The 24,747-nt window shown below is 40.1% G+C and overlaps 1 protein-coding gene across 2 annotated transcripts in view; it reads right to left on the reverse strand.

Annotated features, from left to right (window-relative positions):
* Positions 1-37: 37 nt before the first annotated feature.
* uggt2 (UDP-glucose glycoprotein glucosyltransferase 2) overlaps positions 38-24,747 on the reverse strand; it is a 29,748-nt gene continuing 5,038 nt past the window's right edge. The window contains exons 6-40 of one of the 2 annotated variants that reach the window (XM_072444610.1): positions 21,818-21,914; positions 21,668-21,740; positions 21,478-21,578; positions 21,117-21,216; positions 20,606-20,666; positions 20,242-20,333; positions 19,998-20,148; positions 19,167-19,286; positions 18,737-18,822; positions 18,473-18,608; positions 18,112-18,243; positions 15,818-15,982; positions 15,615-15,738; positions 15,436-15,534; positions 14,733-14,827; positions 14,295-14,498; positions 12,449-12,580; positions 12,198-12,325; positions 12,019-12,114; positions 11,836-11,938; positions 11,545-11,624; positions 10,340-10,529; positions 10,006-10,164; positions 9,850-9,935; positions 7,943-8,027; positions 7,766-7,848; positions 7,373-7,396; positions 5,780-5,884; positions 5,610-5,694; positions 5,253-5,435; positions 5,019-5,179; positions 1,245-1,359; positions 1,054-1,170; positions 545-695; positions 38-464 (exon numbers count right to left, since the gene is read on the reverse strand). In XM_072444610.1, coding sequence (XP_072300711.1) covers positions 442-464; positions 545-695; positions 1,054-1,170; positions 1,245-1,359; positions 5,019-5,179; positions 5,253-5,435; positions 5,610-5,694; positions 5,780-5,884; positions 7,373-7,396; positions 7,766-7,848; positions 7,943-8,027; positions 9,850-9,935; positions 10,006-10,164; positions 10,340-10,529; positions 11,545-11,624; positions 11,836-11,938; positions 12,019-12,114; positions 12,198-12,325; positions 12,449-12,580; positions 14,295-14,498; positions 14,733-14,827; positions 15,436-15,534; positions 15,615-15,738; positions 15,818-15,982; positions 18,112-18,243; positions 18,473-18,608; positions 18,737-18,822; positions 19,167-19,286; positions 19,998-20,148; positions 20,242-20,333; positions 20,606-20,666; positions 21,117-21,216; positions 21,478-21,578; positions 21,668-21,740; positions 21,818-21,914 — 3,942 coding nt within the window. In that variant the 3' untranslated portion in view covers positions 38-441. The remainder of the gene's footprint in view (positions 465-544; positions 696-1,053; positions 1,171-1,244; positions 1,360-5,018; positions 5,180-5,252; positions 5,436-5,609; positions 5,695-5,779; positions 5,885-7,372; positions 7,397-7,765; positions 7,849-7,942; positions 8,028-9,849; positions 9,936-10,005; positions 10,165-10,339; positions 10,530-11,544; positions 11,625-11,835; positions 11,939-12,018; positions 12,115-12,197; positions 12,326-12,448; positions 12,581-14,294; positions 14,499-14,732; positions 14,828-15,435; positions 15,535-15,614; positions 15,739-15,817; positions 15,983-18,111; positions 18,244-18,472; positions 18,609-18,736; positions 18,823-19,166; positions 19,287-19,997; positions 20,149-20,241; positions 20,334-20,605; positions 20,667-21,116; positions 21,217-21,477; positions 21,579-21,667; positions 21,741-21,817; positions 21,915-24,747) is intronic. The other variant, XM_072444611.1, reaches the window with a different exon arrangement.

Below are 24,747 nucleotides of genomic sequence, written 5' to 3' on the forward strand. Positions count from 1 at the left end.
ATAAAACAATGGTTCAAGCATAAATAAAGCATTTACAGACCAGGAAATGTAAACATTTTAATAAGTTAAAATGATTGATTTTGTGTTGGTATCATATTGAAATTTTTTCTTGCATATTACATAATGCTGTTAAAATGATAATACAGTTTATCAGTGCAATACTTTGCAATTGTAATTTTTAATGTGGACTTTCAACAATGTGCCTCTTTGATATCTTCTATTTCAAGATCTGCTAGTTATCGAGCAGTCATAGTTTATCTGTCATATAATGTTACAGTAAAAAACAGCCGACACAGCGTGACACGTATAAAAATATCTACCCTCAGGATGAGGATGGAACTGTTAATAGCTTTGTTTGTTTGGAAATGTCTTCAAGATTCACAGGTGTCCTGTGTGCAAATGATGCAGCCTCCTTCCTGTGCAGCATGATCTTGGCACACACTAAAGTTCATCTCTCTGGATATCTACAGCACAAGAGGAGACAGAAAGCATGTCGGTAACATTCATTTAGGTTTCTCTAATGAAGGCACAGCACAGAACAAACCTTTTGCTGGTGAGGATGAGCTCTGCTTTTCTAATACTTTCTCTTGGACTCCTTTCAGTAACTGCTTGATCTCGTTGTCATATTCAACCCACTCAGGCACAATCCTGGCTGCTGCTGTGAGCTTCGGCTCCTTGGTTTTTGGGTTATTACACTGCGAGAAACACACATCAGTCAAGCAATCGCTGCTATTTTGCACCATCCAGTCTAATTCCCAGCACTGTCTGTGGTGTGCATTTGGACCTAATTTGATTTCCCATCCTGTTAAAAGGACATTAGAGCATGTCTTTTGTCTGAATTACAAAGTGCTGTCCTAAACCACAATGAGACAATGCTTCCTATTCCAGTCGACGGCAGCCCATCCAGTAAATCTCTAAATTAGTTTAGGAGACTGCAGGATTGCTCCACAGAAGCTTACTTAATGTCAGGTGCCTTGTGGATGTGTATGTAACTGTATCTGTACATATATATACATTTTTCAGTTGACAAAGAGCTGGACAGTTGGGACTCACCAGATCTATGGTTTTGGCTGTAGTTTTAGACCTGTCATCGCACCACGTTTCGCACCACAGCCACTCCTGCGGCAGAGACTTGATTGCTACCTGGTGGATCATGTTGTTTGGAAGATCCTAAAAAGCCATAGCAAAATAACCTTTTTACTTTTCTCTGAGCGTAATTGATAAAGCACATAAGCTGGAGTTACCTGATCAAGGTTAGACAGACTATTAGGGTCTTGGCTCAGTGCTTGGTACTGGCCACGTAATCTGTCCCCTGCTGCAATCTTACGAAACTTCTTCAAATCCACCACATAAAGTGCACTGGTTACAAAAGGCAGAGCATGGTGAGATAATGAAAGCCCTATAAAACCTCCACAGGCAAGCGAGACTATTATGGGGTAAAAGGTAATGTCTTCAATAACGACAAGCCCCTGCAGCTGAATGAACATAATGGTACTAACAGTAACATGGTGTATAATGGTACTTACAGTAACAGTAACATGGTGTATAATGGTACTTACAGTAACAGTAACATGGTGTATCATGGTACTTACAGTAACAGTAACATGGTGTATAATGGTACTTACAGTAACAGTAACATGGTGTATCATGGTACTTACAGTAACAGTAACATGGTGTATCATGGTACTTACAGTAACAGTAACATGGTGTATAATGGTACTTACAGTAACAGTAACATGGTGTATAATGGTACTTACAGTAACATGGTTTATCATGGTACTTACAGTAACAGTAACATGTGTATAATGGTATTTACAGTAACATGGTGTATCATGGTACTTACAGTAACAGTAACATGGTGTATCATGGTACTTACAGTAACAGTAACATGTGTATCATGGTACTTACAGTAACAGTAACATGGTGTATAATGGTACTTACAGTAACAGTAACATGGTGTATCATGGTACTTACAGTAACAGTAACATGGTGTATAATGGTACTTACAGTAACAGTAACATGGTGTATCATGGTACTTACAGTAACAGTAACATGGTGTATAATGGTACTTACAGTAACAGTAACATGTGTATAATGGTACTTACAGTAACATGGTTTATCATGGTACTTACAGTAACAGTAACATGTGTAATATAGCCGCAAGCGGCAATGATCGGCCCTCGCCACGCCGCCGCCACGCCGCAAGAGGAGGGGGCGCTAACGCGCCCCAATTGTCCTTTTATTGCGCCTACTGCTGAATCTGTGACGCTGTCACATTTTCTCCCCTTTGTTTTACCATCAAAAAGCAATTTTATTTTGAATTCTTGGCAAAATGTGCGGCTTTGCCGCACAGACACCGTGACTCTTAGAATAAAAATGTGGATAACTTTTGATGGTCCACCCCTGAAGATGAGTCTCACCAAATTTCAGGTTAATATGTCTAACGCCCTAAGAGGAGTTCGTGAAAGTCTAAAGTGTAAACATGTTCTGGCATCCGGTCATCGTTACGGCAAAACCATAACAATTATGACATGGGTCTCATTGACTTTTTTGATGGGGATGCCAAAATTGAGTTGTGTGTCAAATTTAATATAATTTCGCAAAACTAAATATTTAACCTCCATATAAAATCTGTAGGGGGCGCTGTGGCTCCAAATTAATTTATTTCACTTCAAGTAGGTTTAGGGCAAAGAGTTTAACAACTGATTCTAATTTGACGCAATTCGGACTTTATCTGCGCAAACGGCAGAAATGTTAAATTTGGGAGATTTCTGAAATTCTTGCCACAGTTTGCGGCTTCGCCGGAGACCGTGACAGGTATCAATGTAATTTGGATAACTTTTGATGTCCCACTCCTCAGTAGCATTTTCACCAAATTTCAGCTTTTTAGGGCCAACGCCCTGGGAGGAGTTCGTAAAAGTACGACGTTTGGAAAAACTCCGAAGTCATGTTTAGCCATTTTTGAAGCAATATGGCCGACATTTGGTTGGGCGGACGGCGTTGCCGTAATAATATTTTTTACTTCTCTTGTCACCATCTACCTCTGCGCCAAATTTCATGATTCTACGATCAGATTTTTTTTGGGTCATTTCCCATCTCTCAATGCATTTTTGGTACATTTGGGGGCGCTGACGCGCCAATTTTTTTAATTTTAGAAAAAGGAAATAGCCAGAATGTAGAGAGGCACGATTTTTATAGGTGTGCTAATTTTTGTGACTTTTCGTCAATGTTCACTGGGTGAAAAATAGGGGGGTTGGTCCCGAGAAGAAGAAGAAGAAAGAAAGAATAATATTCCGATGCGAAAACAATGTTTCCCATTTTTCAAATATCATAAACTATACATTTTCGGAAAGCGCTCGCGCTTTCCTACCTCATGGTGTGGGTCCCTGGTCACTGACGGGTACTTTCGTTAATTTTGAGTGGGCTCCGCCCACTTTGTGTTTTTGGCCCTCTATACAGTAATAATGTTCAATTTTTGCATTACATGCTTATATGCATGGAACATGCAAGAGATGGGGAACGTATTCGTGAGCTACTTAGCGCAAATGAGTGCTTTATATGGGGATGACGACCGCTTCGCGGTCGTCATCTCAATGTAAAGTGCTCGTTTAGTGCGTACTTTTGCACGGGCTTCGCCCGTTTACAACGGTAATGTTCCATTTTCCTACTACTAATTAGTATGCACGGGGCGTGCGTGAGTGAAGGAGTGCGTTAGTGAGTGTTTGGAAGTGGGCGAGCGCTTCGCGCTCGATTTCGTGCGCACTATGTGCGCACTTTCGCAGCCGTGCTTCGCACGGCCTTACGAGATTAATAGGCCTCTCGCCAGCTTGTGGCGCTCGGGCCTAATAATGGTATTTACAGTAACATGGTGTATAATGGTACTTACAGTAACAGTAACATGGTGTATCATGGTACTTACAGTAACAGTAACATGTGTATAATGGTACTCACAGTGACATGGTGTATAATGGTACTTACAGGTGTATAATGGTACTTACAGTAACGTGGTATTTATGTATAATGGTACTTACAGGTGTATAATGGTACTCAGTGACATGGTGTATAATGGTACTTACAGGTGTATAATGGTACTCAGTGACATGGTGTATAATGGTACTTACAGGTGTATAATGGTACTCACAGTGACATGGTGTATAATGGTACTTACATGTGTATAATGGTGTAGTAATAAGTAAGGATATGCAATTTAACTTCAAATGAGAAACCAAAGTTCAAGTGAAGAAGTTCCTCATTAAGATCTTATCAAAAACATCCAGTTTTTTACTTTCCAATCTTCCAAGCAGCCACGGCAATATCAAACATGGGCAAGTAACCAACTTCAAAATTGCTTATGCACACGTGGAGAAACTATGTCAGACACTGTAGACTACCATCTCCCCCGTCATATGTACTCACAAGCAATGAATAATTTCTAAACAAAAGTGACAGAATCTGGGCCAGAATGTACAAGAGTCACAACTGTGAGTCTCTTGCTGTGTGGTTTGTTTTGATATGTATTATATTCCAGGTTTGTTGTGTTCTGGTAGAATATAATAATGATAATAATAAAACACAAGACAAATTCTCCAAAAGTCTGCACAGTGTAAAATGAAAAGAAAAATATTAGAGCAAGTGTAATTACTCTGGTTTCTTAAAGGGTTTTCTGCCAATAATTATGTTGCGTCTGATACATTCAAAATGTCTTGCAAATAAGAGCTTTCTCTCAAGGGCACTCCCTGTATAAATAAAGGGCGCTCCCTGAATAAATAAAGGGCGCTCCCTGAATAAATAAAGACTATAATTATATAATGAATAATATAATATGATTAATTCCATACGTTTATATTGTTAAAGATGGATTCAGGATAAGTTTACCATTATAGTTTAGTTTGTGTGAGCTCTAGCGTTACAACAAAATCACCTTTGGGTAAAACGTAAAAGGGGAAGAAACATATGCAAACTTATTCTTAATCAACAGCTCATTATTGTCCCCACTTTAAATGACATATTCTCAGTACCTGATGTGATATTTTCGGTGTCCCAAGTGTGATGCCCAGTAGCCGGATTTCCAAAAGCGATAGCCGTCCATCTCTTTGCGACTTTCGCAGAATGGTGTGTAGCCATAAGGTGCACCCTCCAAGTCTAAGTCCCTCAGCTGTTTCAGATCAGCACGGACTATCTGTTGAAGAGGAAACAAAACCCAACCGTTTTTAGTCCCATCCTTATGTAGCTTTAACCAAGTCTGATCTTACCTGGTCAGCGTCCACAAAAATGATCTTGTCCACAGCTAATGGGAACAAAACATCCAAAAAGAGGATTTTGTATCCCCAGATGATGCGCTGCTTCTCAGTCTGTTGGTGGAGCCAGCGAGGCCATTTGTACTGCACTAACTCGTACTGAAAACCATACACCTGGGCCATGTGATGGATGGTCTCCTAACACAGAACTTCATTTACAAAAGATGCTGGTTTATAGACACATTTTCAGAAAGGATAACAAAAAGAAAGGTATCGGTGTACTAGAAATATAAAAGAAAATCAAGACTAGAAGATCACAATTTCTGCTCTTTTTTAATTAAGTTTATATTCATCGGAAAAGAGTAGCCTTACTTTAAAGGATGGTGAGAGATAATTCTTTAGAAACCAGAACTTGACAGGTGTCTGAGTGTGCCGAAGGACAGACAGCATCATTATTCTGCAATAGAAAAGATACAACGAGTTCAGGACGAGTGAAGGTGAAGACACAGAAAAGCAAAAAGCACAAATGAAAAGTGTCCCACCTCAGAAAGCGCTCATACAAATGTCCCGAGGCCACGGAAAAGATGTTCAGAACATCCTCTTTCTTCTTGTCTGCATCTTCCTTCTTAGCGCCAGCACCAGTGAGGCTGATTAGAGGTTCAAACAAATTAAATAAAAGCTTTTTGATCAGGGCACTACTACATAGAATAAGCTACTGTTTGAAACAAGCCATGCAGCAAGTAGAATAAACAACACAATGAAAACCAAATACATAACAAATAAAGATCAAGTCATTACACGCTCAAGCTCATTGCATTCATTTACATCAAATTATTCAGTAGCTAATAGCTTCTACTTCCACTGGGCTAAAGTTAACTATTTCACCTTCTAAGAAGCTTGTGCTCATAAAATAAGTCCCTTTGTTGACGTTCAGCAGGCTGATGAAATGCTTCATGCTGATCTTGTCTTTGGTCACGATTGTAAATGATGTTAGAAGTTGCTGCTAATGCTCGGCACATTTGGGCAGGCTGGTGCTGGAGCGTGTCTGAAAACTGGTCGTCCTTTAATGAAAAGAATCATGGACTACAGATGGAAATTAGCTACAATCTGATGCGGAACATCTTTGTCTTCTAAACGTTTAATGTCTCTTTAGATTGTCCCTCCAAATACAGATTCAACTAAACTAAACCAAAGACTGATGATGAGCGAAGTCAATCACTGACTCAAGTCCAACTTCTGAGACAAAACACAAGGCGGAACAGGAAGATGTGCAGGGTGAGGTGAGGAGAGGGGAGGTCTAAGGGTGTTTTCGGTTCTACTGTGGATGACTCATATATATTACAGTGGAAAGAAATACGTTTAAATGTTGTTTGATATAAAAGCAAAAATCTAAATCAAAACTTTCCACAGAAGCCACCGGAGCCTCCATGTTCTTTACTGATGCTGACTTTCACCTCTCCAAATCTTCGGAGGTGTTAGATCAATACACGTCTGCAGGCTTGCCCTTTAAAATGAATCACCGCCAGCATTCAGAGGTTACCAATGAACTCTGGTGTGTTGAGACATCTCTGCTTTCACAGCGAAAGGGAAACTTGTCATGTTTGAAAAATTGTTTGACTTTGGTTGTATTTGAAGTAACAAGTGGGGTGAAAAGGACACTGTAAACAGAACACCATCGTTAAAAGGGAATTATTGAGCAATGTCCCAAAAATACTGAAGAAAAAAACAACTGAGTGTATGTAAAAAACTTCTGCGTCTACTGCAAACTTTGTCTTGAGTGAGATAGGATAAGACAGTACTGCCAAGAGCCCCTCTGGGCATTTACAGGAGGCCCACCAAACCAGCAAATGGCTATCTCCTTCAATACTGGTTATACTTTAGCAGTCATGGCATACAGTATAAAGTCATAAATATCCAATAGCATGGTTTAAAAGTACCATTGAATCATTCTGACTGTACATTTTAATTCCACTTGAAGTTGAATATTTGAACCGTATATATTTGAGCTGCTGAAGATAATCCGTGAACACCAAAGCATATGCCATTGCACTCGAGAAAAAAACTAAGTCAATAAACACTGCATGCCAATGACTATAACAAAGAAGTGTTAAATGCGTTACAGCGCCACAGCCTACCTTTTCTCTAAAGTGCTCCAAACACTTGAAAAAGCAGGCATAAAGTGAGGAGACAGGATCACACAGTTAGGTGTAAGGATGCAGACGCACAAACACGCACACACACGCACACACACACACACACGAGCAGATACAGGCATTTATCTACCACGCACATACCTACAGAAGCACATATTTTTTGCTATATTAGATCTTACAGCATAATATCGCAGCATGGATCCCGGGGATGAAGACCTCCTGAAAACCCCAATGAACACATGAAATACAGGGTCCACCCGCTAAGCCAGCGATGGGACTGTAAAGTCATTACCGCCAGTGAGCCCGGGCACCAGGGCGCCAACTACATACCGGGACCTTAAAAGCTTCATGTAAAAAAAAAAGTTAAACTAGTACCTTGCAATGGAGTCCCAGATGCCTCCGCTTTCAGTCGATTCACTCAAAAGATCCTCGTTGATTTGATCTGCTTTCTTCTGTACCTGCGATGGGAAGATGATGAGACGTTTTCAAATTGTGCCGAAAAAAGACTTACAAACAAAACAAGGACACAAAGAAACGGTTAGTCGTACTTACTCTGACTTTGATGATCTTGCTGTGGAAACTATTAAGCACGACAATAACGTCGCCAGCATCTGCAGGAGAATCGGTGCCATCATGTCTGGAAATAGAAATGAAAATCAATAACTGCAGATCTGAAACGCTGAGGATTCATTAATGGAATTGGTTTTATTACAGTTAAAAGAGCTTGCGATTATTTGTGTCATAATTCAAATTGAAACAAACAAGCGCTTATCCACTGTAAAAATGAAGTACACATTTATTATAATTAATTGGTAATATTTTGTGATTCATGTTTTAAATGTCGCTGTGGATGTGAAGTGGTTGTGAGGGAACGAACAAGCAAATTGTTTTTGTAAATGATTGGCTCAATAATAGTTACACTGCCGTACTACAGATTTGCTGCTCTGAATAAAGTTCTAACTTTAAGCTTTAGCAAAACATAACCAGTGTAAAACAAAAAGACAATACCCAAAAAAAGGCATACCATATTCTCACAGAAACAATAGAAAGTCTGGTGAAAAGTTATCCCTGAACTGTCACTATGAAGGCTGAAAATGGATTTGGACAGTATACATTGTGCTTTGTCAGCCAGGGTTATTTAAGAGTAAAACTTTACAAAGCAAGACCTCAAGTCCCTTATACCGGATAAAGTACATCACTGAACTTGAAACCTAACCATATCATTTTGTTGAATGTCCTTCCTTGTTCCGTATTAGGAATAAGTGCATTTCCCCTCATGTCTAAGGGCTGCTTGTGCAATGGCCCTCTTCTGTCACTCGCTGGAACTGAGCTTTTACGGCCCGTGTTAGGAAGCACTGGGGATCAATCTGTATGCCTGCACGGAAGAGAGAAGAAGCAGTCATCTCATTCATCGCTGTCAGGGCCCAGTGCAGCGGCAGAAGTAGCAGAGATGGCGGAGTGCACCAGGAAAAGGTGTGCTCGGGGACTAGAGAGTGCGGACACTCCCACAAGGCTCTGATCGGCCACCTAACCAGGGCAGAGCGCCGCTAACCACAAGAATAATGACACTGCCAAGGTGAAAAATGACATCACCTCTTAGCTCCACCTGGAGGATTGGGGAATAAATCTTGGCTTGTCTGATATGATTTCGGAGGAACCAAAGGCTATATGTGTCCTAAATCTTAGTGCGAGGAGGTGCAAAGACAACATCAGTGACTGTAGTGAAAATCTAACCTGGTGCTTTATGGTGAGACTCGGTCATTTGAGACAGGGTCAGGTTAGTGCGACCTATTTAAGGGAAGTTCTACTCTCATTGTGGCTGTGTAAATGAGCCGAGACGATTTAAATGAATAAAAGAAAGTCAAGGAGAGTCAGCAAAGTTACAAATGTATGTGAGAAAGTGTGAAAACCACCAAGGGAAGCACTGTTACTGTTTGTCCGGGGAAATTAGAAAACACCAATGCATTATGTAGAGTAAACGCGACTCCTACGCTTTCAAACTCCGAAACACTCTGCTGCTGATATTGTGCGCTTTGAGGTGGATCATCTGAATCATCTCTGCGCTCGGTCTTTTTAATAGCAGCCCTTTCCTCCTACCTGTCTCTCTCCCCTCTGCGCAGAGCACAACTCCCTGCACTCATCAAAACCTTGAGCTGCTACAGTGTCAGCAGCTCTGTGTTTCCATAGTGATGGGTTTCATAGCTGCTACTTTAAAAAGGAAAAGTGTACCTGAAAACAACCTTCATAAGGATAAACCGATCAATTCAATAATTAACATCCCATTGATGAAATTCATCATGCATTCAATAATTAGTTGTTTCGATGACAGATGCTCACCACAACATGTCAAGGTAAAAAAACACCTATTTTGTCAAACAAACCAAATAATCATATAAACATGATTCATAATCCTTGGCACTCCAAACTGCTGTGCATGAAGTATGTGTAGGAACACGTACACCACAATCTGATAGATATCCTCTGATCTCCCTTTACGTAACCGCAGGATCCACGCACCAGGGTTGGCTTTCAGTTGGAAATATCCCTGTTGGAAACAAATACTTAGTACCAGTAACTTGCATTTTGCATTTAAAATGATTGTGTTTGCCACTGACCAGGTTTGCCATGACAATGGTGTCATACATAAGCGGGTTCTGGCTCATGCCCAGAGTGAACTGCAGTCCGCGGGGAGGCTGCCCGGTCGAAAGGTCAAAGCAGTGGCCTTCCAGCAAAAGATGCTCCAATTCATATTCTGCAGAGACAACTCCACTCACCTAGAGTGACAAATCAGTTTCAGTAGCTATAAAAAAGACTAATCCTCTGAAGTTCAGACAATCTGTACTATGTCTTTTTAAAAATTGCTATGATTTTCAAACCCCATTGAATACAGTATCATTCACAATCAACACATGCTGAGATCTGATACAGCAGCGTTTTAGCATCAAGTACCTCCAGTAGGTGAATGTTATCGAGGTCATGGGGGCTGTTCACAGCCTGCACAATCCAGCTCTCGGGGGTAATCATGTTGAGGGTGAGGAGGGGAGTTTCAGGGAGGTCCATGAACCGTGCCACTGGTCCTGCTGATACGGTGTCGTTGCCTAAGAACTTTACATCAGGGTCCAAGACAAAACGATAAAAGCTGAAAAACATATACAGCTTTGTTATTTAACTGAAATCCACATTTTTTTTCTTCAAGAGACAAAAATGATGATGCCATATTGTGCAACAGCCTCCATCCCAGCACAAGGCTGTGTTTTGATAGCTGCATGTGTAGTCTCTAAGTAAGGCATCTACTGTACAGCAATAAAGCAATAAAACTATATGTTCACTAGCCTCGAACTCTAATGCAGTTCAGTGTTGCAGAGGCTAATTGTTATGCTAATGCTTGGTCTGCAGCTGCAGTTTGTTTAATGTAAAGTTTAATTATACTTAGTCTGATGATTTGTCTATTCAGGTAAATATGCATTAGATATTCCTTCAAAATAATAGCATACATTGTTTCAGTTATTAAAGCAGACTCTAAGTAGTAAAAGCAGTCAGCACTCTTGGGTAAAAGAATGCCAGTGTATAAATGAATGAATGTTGTCTGTAAGAGGTGGCCCAATCCTCAAAAGCAGTGGAGATATTAAATAACCAGCATCACAGTTTAGGCTTCAGTGTGACAGTAAAGGCTTGGCTCTATCCCTGGGGATTACTGCAGTTCTGGGCATCTGACAAGAGACATGAAACAGGAAGTTGCTCTGTGTAAATACGATGTACTCTATTTGTGCCCTTTGGAATCTACAGATTAAAAAACAAACAAAAGGCAAATAAGCCCTGCACCAAACGTTGTAAAATTATTAAACAACCACAATTTATACAACATTCTACTAAGTAATATAATTGCCTTTGTGGTTCGCAATTTCAAGGACAGTTTGCGGCTTTTCTATGCATTTTTGCAGAGCTGCTGATTTGGACCACATCTGCGAACACTGTAAGCAATTTGCTGGTAGAAGCACAGGGAGGCCCAAAGCAATAAGACAGTGTTATTAAGCAGATTGCATCTGTGCAGTGGAATCTTACAAAAGAAAGCCACAAGGCAGGACTGCAGTGGTCAGAAGATGCACAAACAACACAACAAACAAGACAATTTAATTACAGGTACTAGTACCTACCTCTTGAGGGGCATCTCAGATAGCTTAGACTTGCAATTCAGAAACACCTGCAGCCTCATGTTGACCACTTGACTGAGAACCTCCAAAATGCAAACAGAACAGGGTCATGACAAGGTTTGGCTCCTAACGGAACCATTTTAATTCTATTTGAATTGTATTGGGACTAGAGGTGGGAGATATAATATGTGTACATGTGTATAATCCACTGCCATACTTTTAATACAAATATCAAGTTTATCAGTACTGGCTTTGGAGGAAGGAAATCTCAAAATATTAAGTGTTACAACTTACATTGAGCAAAGATGACAGCTTCTGTGCGGCTCTTGTGAGAGGGTCAACAATAGCCACCACATCATAGAACACATCATTTTCACGTGGAGACAGATGGAGAACACTGAAGAGGAGTAGAGTATAACACAATTACACAACAGAAGAGGAGGGCACCCTAAACCATGTGTATAGACGTTAACTGACCTGTGTTTGTCTTTCAAAAAGTGGACGTCCCTTCTGACATCTCCTTTGGGGGCTGCATTTAGGAGGGCATCGACTCTCATGACCAAGTCCGTTGCCCTGTGATAGAGGATTAATGTAGATGAGCCATTACACTCTTACACAGAGCATACAAAAAGCACAGTATACGTCTAAAAACATACTGCTTTGACTTGATCCCCATCTCTTGCACTTTGGTTGTGACTTTTTCCGCAGAACTCAGTGTAATCTTCTCCAGCAAGTGAAAATCATCTACAGTGAACTCTTCCTCTTCATAAAATGGACCAAGAATCTGCAACAATGAAAACGTGTCAGGGCTGCAATTTACGATTAACCTTTCATACGCTTATCTGAATCAGTCGATGTACATCTGTCAGAATTGCTCTTGTATTTGGAAAAAAAATATATAGCTCACCCTGCCATTACTGATTACTGCTCGCTCTCCAGGACTCAGCTTCAACACTTCTCGGCAGAAGAGCTGCTGGCTCTGAATAAAATCCACTTCCATTGTATTGAACTTCTTCTCAAAAGCATCATCATCCATTCCCTAAAATAATTAAAACACAATCATAAATAAATAAACAAGAAATATACATTTAATACCAATGTTGTAGACGACTATACTTTTTTAATAACATAAATTGACAGTTTTCAGCAGCACTTCCTCAGCAGCTGAAATGGTTATGATAAAAATAGAGGTCCTATTATGAGAAACTATAGTTATCAACCGGTATATCAGAAGACCCAATGAACCGGACTATAATGTTGCAGATATTCTTAATGGTGTGGTTATTTACCTGAATATTGAACCAGTCCCTTAGGAATGTCCTTGCATTTTCAAACATAATATGTCAGCCGACAAAACTAGCTGTCAAAAATGCACAGGTAAAAATGAAATCGAATCCATTTGTAATTAATACAGGGAACGTTTAATTAGTCCACGTCCATTTATGTCTATAACAAATTAAGTGTGGGAGAGGGGGAGGGTTTGGAGGCTGGGTTATTACTTTCACAAACATTTCCCTTCTCAGGAGAACAGGTGAAATACTAATAATGTCAGCACAATCCAGTCAGCAACTCTGTCTGCCAGCCAATAATAAAACCATATCCCTTGACTGTGGTTCTCAGCTCTCACGGCCAGCTCCTACCCGTCTTCCCTCCTTTCTATTTCCAGCCCATTCTCTCTCCATTGTTTAAGGGCGGTAATTGAGGGGCAGTTTGTTATGGTTGGTCCCAAATGTAACTCGCGCTGTAGGAGTTATTCTGGCGGGAGAGATGGGAGCGACACTTGCCCTCCTGTCAGCCGCTCATTTGTTGATTAGTGCTGTATAACACCCTCTCTGTTCCTGCGCTGGTGTAGGTAGGAGGAAAGCTGTAGGTAGGTGGGTGCTTATGGAGGCTGAGTCGGTCACGCTCGGCTGAACGCACGAGCCTCTTGCTGAGTTGAACGGCGAGCAGTACCTGGACTATTCATCTGTGCCCAGACTCCAGGCATGCACAAGCAGCTCGGAGCTCAAGACTCAGCAAGAGGAGCCAAGTTTGTGTTGACTCGTGTGGTAATCCGAGTGGAACTGACAGGCGGTGGGTCACTCGCTGTGCTATCCGTGTGTGTGCTCAGTGTACTCTGTAAAGCGGTGTTCAGGAGAGGGCTAAAATGACAGGCTCATCAATCAACTTTACCAGCTACACGCTTTAGCCAACTATTTTTGTCATATTGAGCTGACATCTGCTGTTTGTTCTTGCAAAAGCTGTTCTATTAGTTTAATGTTTTCTCATAATGGTACGAGTTTGAAAAAAAATATTGATTTTAAATGATGCTAACAACTTCACTAGGAAAACCCTTAAAAGTTGCTGTATTACCAGACTTTTTTATATATATAAATGAGTATATTTTCTTCTCTTCTTCTCTCCGCTTTAAGAGCCACGTGCAGCACTATATTACACCTTGAAAAGAGAGCTGATTGGCTGCCCATGGGTGGTCCATCCTTCTTTGTCTGAAAAAGCTGATCTAAAGCTGTGCTAGTGAAAGCATTGAATACTAACAATGTGCCAAAAGAATTTGTAAGAGCAATAAACTAGTTCGATTGATCTAAATACCAAATTCCTCCTTTTACAGTTGAAAAATCTATTACCCCGACTTAAAAGCAGTATCTATAATTACGTAGTTTGTCTCAAAGAAAAGAAGCTCATCCAAAAAAATAAAAGAGTATTTCATTACAATACAGTAGCACTTTAGTTTGTATAATTTCCACATTGTTCACCTTTAGTAGAAACTCCTTCATCTTGCCCTTCAGTGAAAGCTGGTTGCCTTCCTCTCTCAAGAGTTTGAGCCCAAATTCCACAGCAGTCTTCTTCTTCTGTGTTAGCAGAGCAGCCCAGATTGCCCGGTACAGCACAGTGTTATCTTCTGTGAGCTTGCCTTTGGGGTTGTCTATCACACCAACACGCACTCCACGGCTGGCTTTCTGCTCTCACAGAAGCAGGAAAACACAAAGCTTTTAGCAGGATGTACAGCAGGGAAATATGTTGGATTCATGCAACTGTAAAGATTTGTTTTATATTCTTCTATTTCTACTATGTATTGTTAAGTAAATCCCATTCCGTCATTTTTTATCATTCATTATTATTTGAAGCACTGTTCTTAATTTTTTCCCCAAGTTTATTAATTTTGAGTGAATAAAAAATGATTTCAGACTCACCACGTGTTTCAAAGCATTGATTAACAGTTTTCTTCCTGAAACCTTGTCAAAATCCCCTACTACCCACATGGTCACAGCATTCACTTCATTTGAATCTGAAATGAAAGAGCAGAACAATTGCACTGAAAATAGAGCCGTAATGTAGAACATAAATTGAGTTAAAGCTATATCCTGTCAGTCCATAGTTAGAAGGTGACAATCAGACTCAGACAGAGTTGGCTCGACTCGAAGCCTCAGCAGGGAAATCTGGTTCTGATGACCATTTAGACTGTTGGCCAAAAGCCAGGCTGCACACCCAGCAATTACCTTGCTTGAGGCGCAACCTGCCTGCCTTAACAAAGGTCAAATTTCACAGTTTTTGGCGCCAGTAACCAAGAGCAGATTGAATTTTTGTTTTGTAGCATATTGTTTCGGGGCTCACATACAAAAAGGAAGGTTTTATTTGGCATAAAGTCGTGGAAAAGAATGCACCTTATACATAATATCAGGAGTAACTAGTTATTAGAAAAGTGCTATTTAGATTTGTTTGACCCAAAGTTCACTCTTACAATCACAGACAATCATCTATAAACTATTATTATTTTTCTTCTATTATCAATAATCCCAAATCATAATAATCAACATAAATGGTAGACATATTTAAATTCAAAATAAAAAATAAATACATGTGTTTTTAGAACTCTTATTTTATTTTACTACTCACCACTGGTTGAAAAGTATTTCATTATTTTAGCTACCACGGCCGTCTTGTCTCTCGACTCCAGATAAGAAAACATCGTTGTGTCCTCCCAGTCATGTACCACTGCAAAGAAAAGGAAATTCACCAGTGTCACGGCAGCAGCAGAGGTTGAATCAATACTGCCCGAGCTCAGAGTGCGTTACTTGGATTGGCGGTGAAGTCCAGGTACTTCCGGTCATTGCTTAAAATAATAGAGTTCATCCTGGGGACTACATTGGCCTGTTCCATCAGATAGTCAACCACATCAGTGCCTTCTGTCAACTGACCCTTGAAACAGAGACAAGATTGAGGATATAAGTCTGGTATGCCATCAAAAATTTCTTAATGATGTTTTTTGCTTTGGTACCATAAAGACAGCTCTCTGGAAGGCGTTGGTGGTGTCCATGATGCGCTGCAGCAGGACAGTCTCCAGTTCATCTGGGTCCATCTCATCTGGGCTGAGTGGGACTCCATTAAATAAAGCCAGAGGAAGAGAACCAAGGCCACTTTTCTTATAGAAGAGTGCTCCTTCCTAACAGAGACCACACAAATGACACTGATCAGGTAAAGAGGCTATTTTCTTCTTTTACTTTCTCTATGGATAGTGCAGGACATTTGAATGGACCCAAAACCACACTATTAATTGTTTATGCCATGGTTGTGATTGCCATGCAATCAAGAGCACTAGTTTTCTCTTGTTGTTAATTTACAAAAGCTGTATTAAATGCCTTATAAATGAGGGGAAACAACATTTTCAAGTTTCAAAAAGTTGCAATGTAGCTTGAAAAAACATGCAGACTTGCTTCTTAATTCTCATATATTTGCATGTTTTTTTTAGTCTGGATGTAATAGTCCAGAGCAACAGAGGGCTACAGCTAGAGAAGGAAATGGTCAGCCGTCGTATTGGGCTATGACATTATTATAGGACACAAACTAACAGCAACAGTCTAGACTGTCTAGGCTGGATTGTGTTTTCTTATTGTGGCACCACAGTGCAGTGCATTTAGGCCTAGAGACAAATGTCCAGACAACAGTGGAAACAGTTTGGAAATGGCCCATCTCCATGAGCTAAATACTTTCAACTTGGTTAAATTTAGTTTAGTGCAGATCTTCCACATAGCTCATCAAAGTCCAAAGAATAGCACAATTTGGCAAAATGCCTGTCATAAATTACTGTTTATCCTTGTAGTTTCTCTCAGGCAAAAATCACAGTTTGATTTAGTTTGCAGACACAAGTCATTCCTCCAAAGTGCCATCAAAAGCAAACCAACTTCCTCCGATCCACTAAGTGCTTTACACTAGTTTAACAAAACTTTTCTTGAAGGTCTGTCACATCATTGCTTTGCCTGGAATGTATGGAATGTATTAAACATATTTATCTTGCCTTTATTCAACTAAAAGAGTTTAATTGGGGGAAAAAACATATTCTTACAGACAGTGGACTCGTCTCTCCACAGATCTGAGCTGTAACTTTGCCTTGTGACGTCACATGCTTGTCTCAATGGAGATTGATAAATTCAATGCCACATTACAGGACAAGGAATAACTTCTCCATCAAGACAAGCATGGGGGTCCTCCATTGGAAAAGTTACATAATGCCCCTTTAAGTTAAATTACAGACCGTTTATCCAACTAATTTTCGAACCTTTGCAAATTCTCCCCACAAACAGCAGTTTTGGATATGATCTTCTTGATCACATCAATTTTGAGAACACAATTTTCACTTAGACCTAAAAGGGTTTCAGGGTGCACCATTGCTATAGATATCAACAATTCAAAACTAAATAAATATTATATATTGATGTCTCACGGCCATAGCACCCTGAGCACGGCCATACCACCCTGAGCACGGCCATACCACCCTGAGCACGGAGACCGCCTGGGAAAACCAGGTGCTGTAAGCAGGGCCCTGCGACAAGTTGGCCACTGTCCAAGTTGTACCCCGCCTAAGGCCCAAAGTCACTGGGATAAGCTCCAGTCACCCAGAAAATTAATGAATGAATGAATTTCAATGTCTCATGTCAAATGTCCTCTAATTGTTGCCTAAAAACATAACCCAAACAGTAAGATGAATTCTCTGTTCAGAAACTCTTGAGAATCCATCTTGTTTGGCTTTCGTTGATTCGTTTGAACACTGAACCAGTGGTAAACGAGCCAATCACATGGCATTTAGCGGAACTGGAACCAATCACAGAGCAGCATTGTGGTTTGGATGGAAGCCAAAACAAACATTGCGGGGCTGATGGCCGTACTTCAGCCGATTTTAGGTGAAATACAGACTATTTTGTTTTTCAAAAGCGTGCACACAATGGCACTTTGTACGTTTGTGGATGAGAAAGACTGTGCCTTTCTGAACACTGGATTGAACACAATTTAGATATTTCTAATTCTTCCGCTCTATTGACGCTTTGACCAATCAGCATGAAGTATTTTTTTACATCCTTAAGAGAGCCTTCCCAGATTGATTTATGTGAAGAACTCAATTCAGAGACACATATCTATCTGGCCTGAGCCAGATTACTAAAAACAGGGAACTGAAACACACGAATAACACCTGCCGATGAAGCGTGTTCTTCATCTGTCATGTTTATCTGTCGGAGATCACATGTTGCACCTCAACCTCCTTGAATTTCTTTTGTATATTATAGATAAAGTTCTTACCTTTCTTCTTTCATCGTACTCTGAATCGTCACCCAGTATCTTCTCTACATTGGCTTTGGGGAATTTTCTCTTGATGTAAGCAGAGATAGTATCCACAGACAGCTGCTCCCCAGCATCTACTTTGTTGTACAGCTGTAAGACACAGACACAGAACAAATTTGACTATCACCATCTTCCAATTCACTGCCACTATCAATAATTTCTATCTTGGTTTGAAAGGACGAGATGTAAAATCCTGCTGACTCTTCTCGCCTAATAATGACTCAATCCACAGCATAATACGAGGCATAATAAAAAAGACTTGACGCATAGGGGTATGGGACTACAAACTTACTTATTTCTCAACTCTGTGCTTGCTTACCGAGACTATAGACAATAGTGCTTGGGATAAATCGTATTCTTCTGCAATGTAATTTAGCAGTCGGTAAAATCCCACCCCAGCATCGGAGAAGCCATCAATCTCATCTTTGGTGTTGACAACAAACACAAATCCAATCCTACAAGAGGCAAAAACAAGTATTCAATTTGCAGGTGATGCGAGAATTACAGCAGGGCAAAGATTATAAATACTGGAGGTGAGAAATGGCAGACAGGTGTAAAAGGTGAAAGAATTACCAGCACTAACCTCAAGGGGATCTTGTGCTTGTAAAAAAGCTCTGCCAGTTTCATTAGCTCCGCGCTCTCCTCCTGCACTGGATCAAGGAACAAGACCTGACAAAACCAAATAAATAACTTGAATCATAAAAGTACACGGTCGCTAACGTTTCAGAACACGAGACACTGAGTTTCAAGGATTGTATTTTGCGTGATACAGCGGTAACTTTGGTTTGGAATGGTTTGCAATCTCTTAAACGCTATGAATACTGTACCTAAAATACAACAACATGGTATTCTATTATGTTACAAAAATAAATACTAATTTTACCAAGTAACCGTTAACTTCTCTCCTGATACTAATGATCAGCTCTATAATTTCATTCTTTCCTAAACATACTCTTGCAAGAACTCTTGCTTACTACATTGTGTTCATCATTCATTAGGGATCTGCATCTTACCAGGTTAAAGAAATTGCGTCTTATCTGCCGGATGACTCCAGGAAAAGTAGCTCTGAGGAGTTCTTGCACCCCTGATGGCCAACTGTGGTACATTGGGTCATTCTCAATGTCATTAAACCACTGGGAAATAGAAAGGCAAAAGAAAACTGTAAAAATGTTTTATCTTGAGTTAAGAACGCTTCCACAGGTATCTATATTTTTTATACTAGAATATTTATGATACTTACAAATGATATATATATACACATTTCTGTATATTTCAATACAGCAAAGAAAGTAACATTTCTTAATTCACACAATATGCAAGAAACATGAAAATGTTTGAAAAGAGGCCTGCACAAAACCTTTTCTGAAGAGGTTTCTACCATTTATAAATGTTGTAAACTTAAACTAAAGTCAAGATCAAAGATCAAAGCTTAGACTTGAACCCAAAACCCTCTCACAGGAGGTCACCATGAACAGGATTCAAATAAACCTGTGCAGCAGAGAGGACCTCCTGCGCTCACACGCCTCCTCCAGAGACAACAGCTCATGGTTCTTGTGCTCTAGTGTCCTTTGGTAAAGTAACTTTGTCTGTGTCCTTGCTGCGGTATTTTCAGTAGTAAAATCACTGTATTATAAAGTAACATTTACATACTCAATAGCTTAAAAGAGCCATTTCAGTTACATGCAAGTAAGAAATCTTATTGTCCTACAGTAGATGATAATGAATGAAAAGCTTTTCTCGGACAACTTTCTCTTTAATAATTCAACGTTCTGTGATACTCAAGGCTACAGCAATAACCTAATCCCAGATCTAATTTTCTCTCCAAGAATAAGGACATGACTTACCATTATTGCTGGATCTCTGATGTCTAGGGCATAACTATCGTCCACATTGCTCACAGGTAATCTTAGCAGTTTGGCTTGGTGCTCCCCTTTTATGCCTAGATTATGAAGCCCCTCTAAAACTTCAGCCTCTCCTCTGAGAATATCCAAAATGCTGTGAAAAAATTACAAAAGCGTAAAGTATTGTACTCTTGTTACTGTAAGAAGTAATGGCACATGAACCTGGTCTCTACTCTCAGCCCACTACCTGAATGAGTTGTGAACGTCCAGATCAATATGAAGCCCGTTGACGAAGAGCTCTCCGTCTCCCGGGTGAACACCAATAGTCTCACTGAGATGCTTAAAGAACAAGCAGAAGGAGCCAGTTTAATGCTTAAAGCTCTAAATGACTAATTGTATGTTTAATGGCTGGTGTTTTAATAAGAAAGATGAGCGCCGGGAGCACAGCAGGACTCATAAGCAAAAGACAGTCCAGAGATGGGGGGGAAATTAACAATAAAACATTACTGCAGTGTGGCTGAGAAACAATATTCTTTAGATAATAGATTACAGGCTTGCTTGCTAAGGCAGGAATAAAACAATACTGGATTCTACGCGAGATGATATCAGACCTTTTGGTTCTCCTCAATTTCTTTTCTCATTTCTTGCTTTACTGTCACCCGTGTCAATGATCTGTGGAAGCGGTAAAACACATATACAGTCACACTGCTTTTAGCACATCCCCAGCCGCTAGTAAAATGCCAGTTTTAATCTCTAAAAAAGAGCAGGCTCTCAAGATGGTCGCAGTCAATTCCCCTGTAAACACCTGATTCTTACTCAGCACTTTTTTTTGGCATTTTTATAAGCTCCCTGTGCCAAAAAAACAACAAACATCAAAAAGATGGATGATGTCTGCGCATATATAAAAGTGTGTTCCTTGTGCAGCTCATAAGTGCCTTTGGATTGATTAATCATATCACAAAGGCAAAAGTCTGTACCCAGGCCATTAAACAAAACTCTGGGTGCATTTTAAATAACACCAGAAGAAACCCAATGGTTGTACATAATGCAGAAAACAAACATAATCTATTTTAAATAATAAATAGGCTCATTATTTTGCAGCAGACATTTCCATTCTCCTACCTCGCTTTACTTGGAAAGTTTTGGCTCAGGTCTTGCAATATCTTGAGACTATCAAATTTAGGGGCAGAGAGGATTTTAGCAGCAGCTTGAAAACTTAGATCTGTAAAAGAGACAAAGAAAATAATAAGAAATAGATGAATAACTCAATAAATAACAGATAATAATGGCCATTCAAGACACCAAAAGCGCTTTACATTACATCATTCATCCACTCTACACTCAGCGGTGGTGATAATGAGTGCACAGCTGTCCTGAGGCAGACTGATGGAGGCAAGGCTATCCATCTGTGCCATCGACCCCTGCGACCACCACTCACTAGCCTCAGCCACAAACATACAGCAGTAGCATAAAGATGTTTTACCTTGAAGTTCCCACACTTTAAGTGGGGCCAGGTCATTCATGCTCTCAAGAAGATGTTTGCGCAGTTCACTAAGTCCTTCTTTCAATTCTGGGTGAGCTTTCCTTGGAAAATAAAAAACCTTCAGTCAAGCGGCAACCCTAGCAAGAGGATTATGCACTTCTTATATTCAGCATCACACAGTATAGCTTACTTCAAAGTCCCAAACAGAAAACCCTGGACTTCATCATTTCCATCATCCTCAGCAGCCAAAGGTGTCCTTGAGTCTAAAAAGCAGCCGTGTGTACAGTGTTGCGTTAATTGCATACATTTGAAAAGCTAATTTGATAGTTCAGTCAGTCACCTTTAACTTGAGTGTCATCCACCGCTTTGTATTCAGTGCTTTTGATAGCCAGCTCCACAGCGTAGCCAGACAGAAGCATGGTTTTAGGCTTTGGATTCTGTAACAGAGCCACAAGGAGAAATTCACAGGGAAAGTAATAATTGCTCGGGGGCAGACAATTTGCAAGGGTTATTCCTGAATGGAAAATAAGACGAGCGGGAACGGGAATTACAGAATACACAATAACAGCATTTGACTGACACAAACGGGGTCAAGGCTCTAACTGCAATTTCTTCTTGTTTTATCTCTCAATGAAAACAAATGTGGATCATTTACTCTATACTAGTGAAGAAGTGAAAGCCAAGCAAAACCTTTCTCTATAAGAAATATCACTGCAGTAACTTAACATTCTTCCACTTGAGATGGTAAAATAATAGCTTATGAGTCATCAGCAACAAACCAACTCTATTCTATACTCTTAAGTTTGTGACCAGCTTTATAAAAATCAAACTTCCTGAATGACAAAATAGTTAATGTGACAAAACAGCCAGATAAGAAAGTACTTTTTTTTTTTTTTTTTTTTTTTTTTTTGCTTCTAAAATCAATAACAATTATTACAATTATATTGTGACCAGAATAATAAATTAAGTCATCTTTCAATTCAATTCATTTTTGTTACGCCCGAAATAACAACAGCAGTTGCCCCGAAGGGCGAAGAACTACACCAGGTCTAGAACAGGTCTAGAGCAGAACTACACCAGGTCTGGAGCAGAACTACACCAGGTCTAGAGCAGAACTACACCAGGTCTATAACAGGACTACACCAGGTCTAAACCAGGTCTAGAACAGAACTACACAAGGTCTAAACCATGTCTATAACATAACTAAACCAGGTCTAAACCAGGTCTAGAACAGAACTACACCAGGTCTAAACCAGGTCTAGAACAGAACTACACCAGGTCTATAACTGAACTACACCAGGTCTAAACCAGGTCTATAACAGAAATACACCAGGTCTATAACTGAACTACACCAGGTCTAAACCAGGTCTATAACAGAACTACACCAGGTATATAACTGAACTACACCAGGTCTAAACCAGGTCTATAACAGAAATACACCAGGTCTATAACTGAACTACACCAGGTCTAAACCAGGTCTATAACAGAACTACACCAGGTCTAAACCATGTCTATAACAGAACTACACCAGGTCTATAACTGAACTACACCAGGTCTAAACCAGGTCTATAACAGAACTACACCAGGTCTAAACCATGTCTATAACAGAACTACACCAGGTCTATAACTGAACTACACCAGGTCTAAACCAGGTCTATAACAGAACTACACCAGGTCTAAACCATGTCTATAACAGAACTACACCAGGTCTATAACAGGACTACACCAGGTCTAAACCAGGTCTATAACAGAACTACACCAGGTCTAAACCATGTCTATAACAGAACTACACCAGGTCTATAACTGAACTACACCAGGTCTAAACCAGGTCTATAACAGAAATACACCAGGTCTATAACTGAACTACACCAGGTCTAAACCAGGTCTATAACAGAACTACACCAGGTCTATAACTGAACTACACCAGGTCTAAACCAGGTCTATAACAGAACTACACCAGGTCTAAACCATGTCTATAACAGAACTACACCAGGTCTATAACAGGACTACACCAGGTCTAAACCAGGTCTATAACAGAACTACACCAGGTCTAAACCATGTCTATAACAGAACTACACCAGGTCTATAACTGAACTACACCAGGTCTAAACCAGGTCTATAACAGAAATACACCAGGTCTATAACAGGACTATACCAGGTCTAAACCAGGTCTATAACAGAACTACACCAGGTCTAAACCATGTCTATAACAGAACTACACCAGGTCTATAACTGAACTACACCAGGTCTAAACCAGGTCTATAACAGAACTACACCAGGTCTAAACCATGTCTATAACAGAACTACACCAGGTCTATAACAGGACTATACCAGGTCTAAACCAGGTCTATAATAGAACTACACCAGGTCTATAACAGGACTATACCAGGTCTAAACCAGGTCTATAACAGAACTACACCAGGTCTAAACCATGTCTATAACAGAACTACACCAGGTCTATAACAGGACTATACCAGGTCTAAACCAGGTCTAGAACAGAACTACACCAGGTCTAAACCATGTCTATAACAGAACTACACCAGGTCTATAACTGAACTACACCAGGTCTAAACCAGGTCTATAACAGAAATACACCAGGTCTATAACTGAACTACACCAGGTCTAAACCAGGTCTATAACAGAACTACACCAGGTATATAACTGAACTACACCAGGTCTAAACCAGGTCTATAACAGAAATACACCAGGTCTATAACTGAACTACACCAGGTCTAAACCAGGTCTATAACAGAACTACACCAGGTCTAAACCATGTCTATAACAGAACTACACCAGGTCTATAACTGAACTACACCAGGTCTAAACCAGGTCTATAACAGAACTACACCAGGTCTAAACCATGTCTATAACAGAACTACACCAGGTCTATAACTGAACTACACCAGGTCTAAACCAGGTCTATAACAGAACTACACCAGGTCTAAACCATGTCTATAACAGAACTACACCAGGTCTATAACAGGACTACACCAGGTCTAAACCAGGTCTATAACAGAACTACACCAGGTCTAAACCATGTCTATAACAGAACTACACCAGGTCTATAACTGAACTACACCAGGTCTAAACCAGGTCTATAACAGAAAAACACCAGGTCTATAACTGAACTACACCAGGTCTAAACCAGGTCTATAACAGAACTACACCAGGTCTATAACTGAACTACACCAGGTCTAAACCATGTCTATAACAGAACTACACCAGGTCTATAACAGGACTACACCAGGTCTAAACCAGGTCTATAACAGA

The sequence above is a fragment of the Eucyclogobius newberryi genome, unplaced genomic scaffold, assembly GCF_026437365.1.
Source record: "Eucyclogobius newberryi isolate DKJ021-1_F unplaced genomic scaffold, fEucNew1.0.hap1 SCAF_14, whole genome shotgun sequence".
In the NCBI taxonomy this organism is placed as follows: domain Eukaryota; kingdom Metazoa; phylum Chordata; class Actinopteri; order Gobiiformes; family Gobiidae; genus Eucyclogobius; species Eucyclogobius newberryi.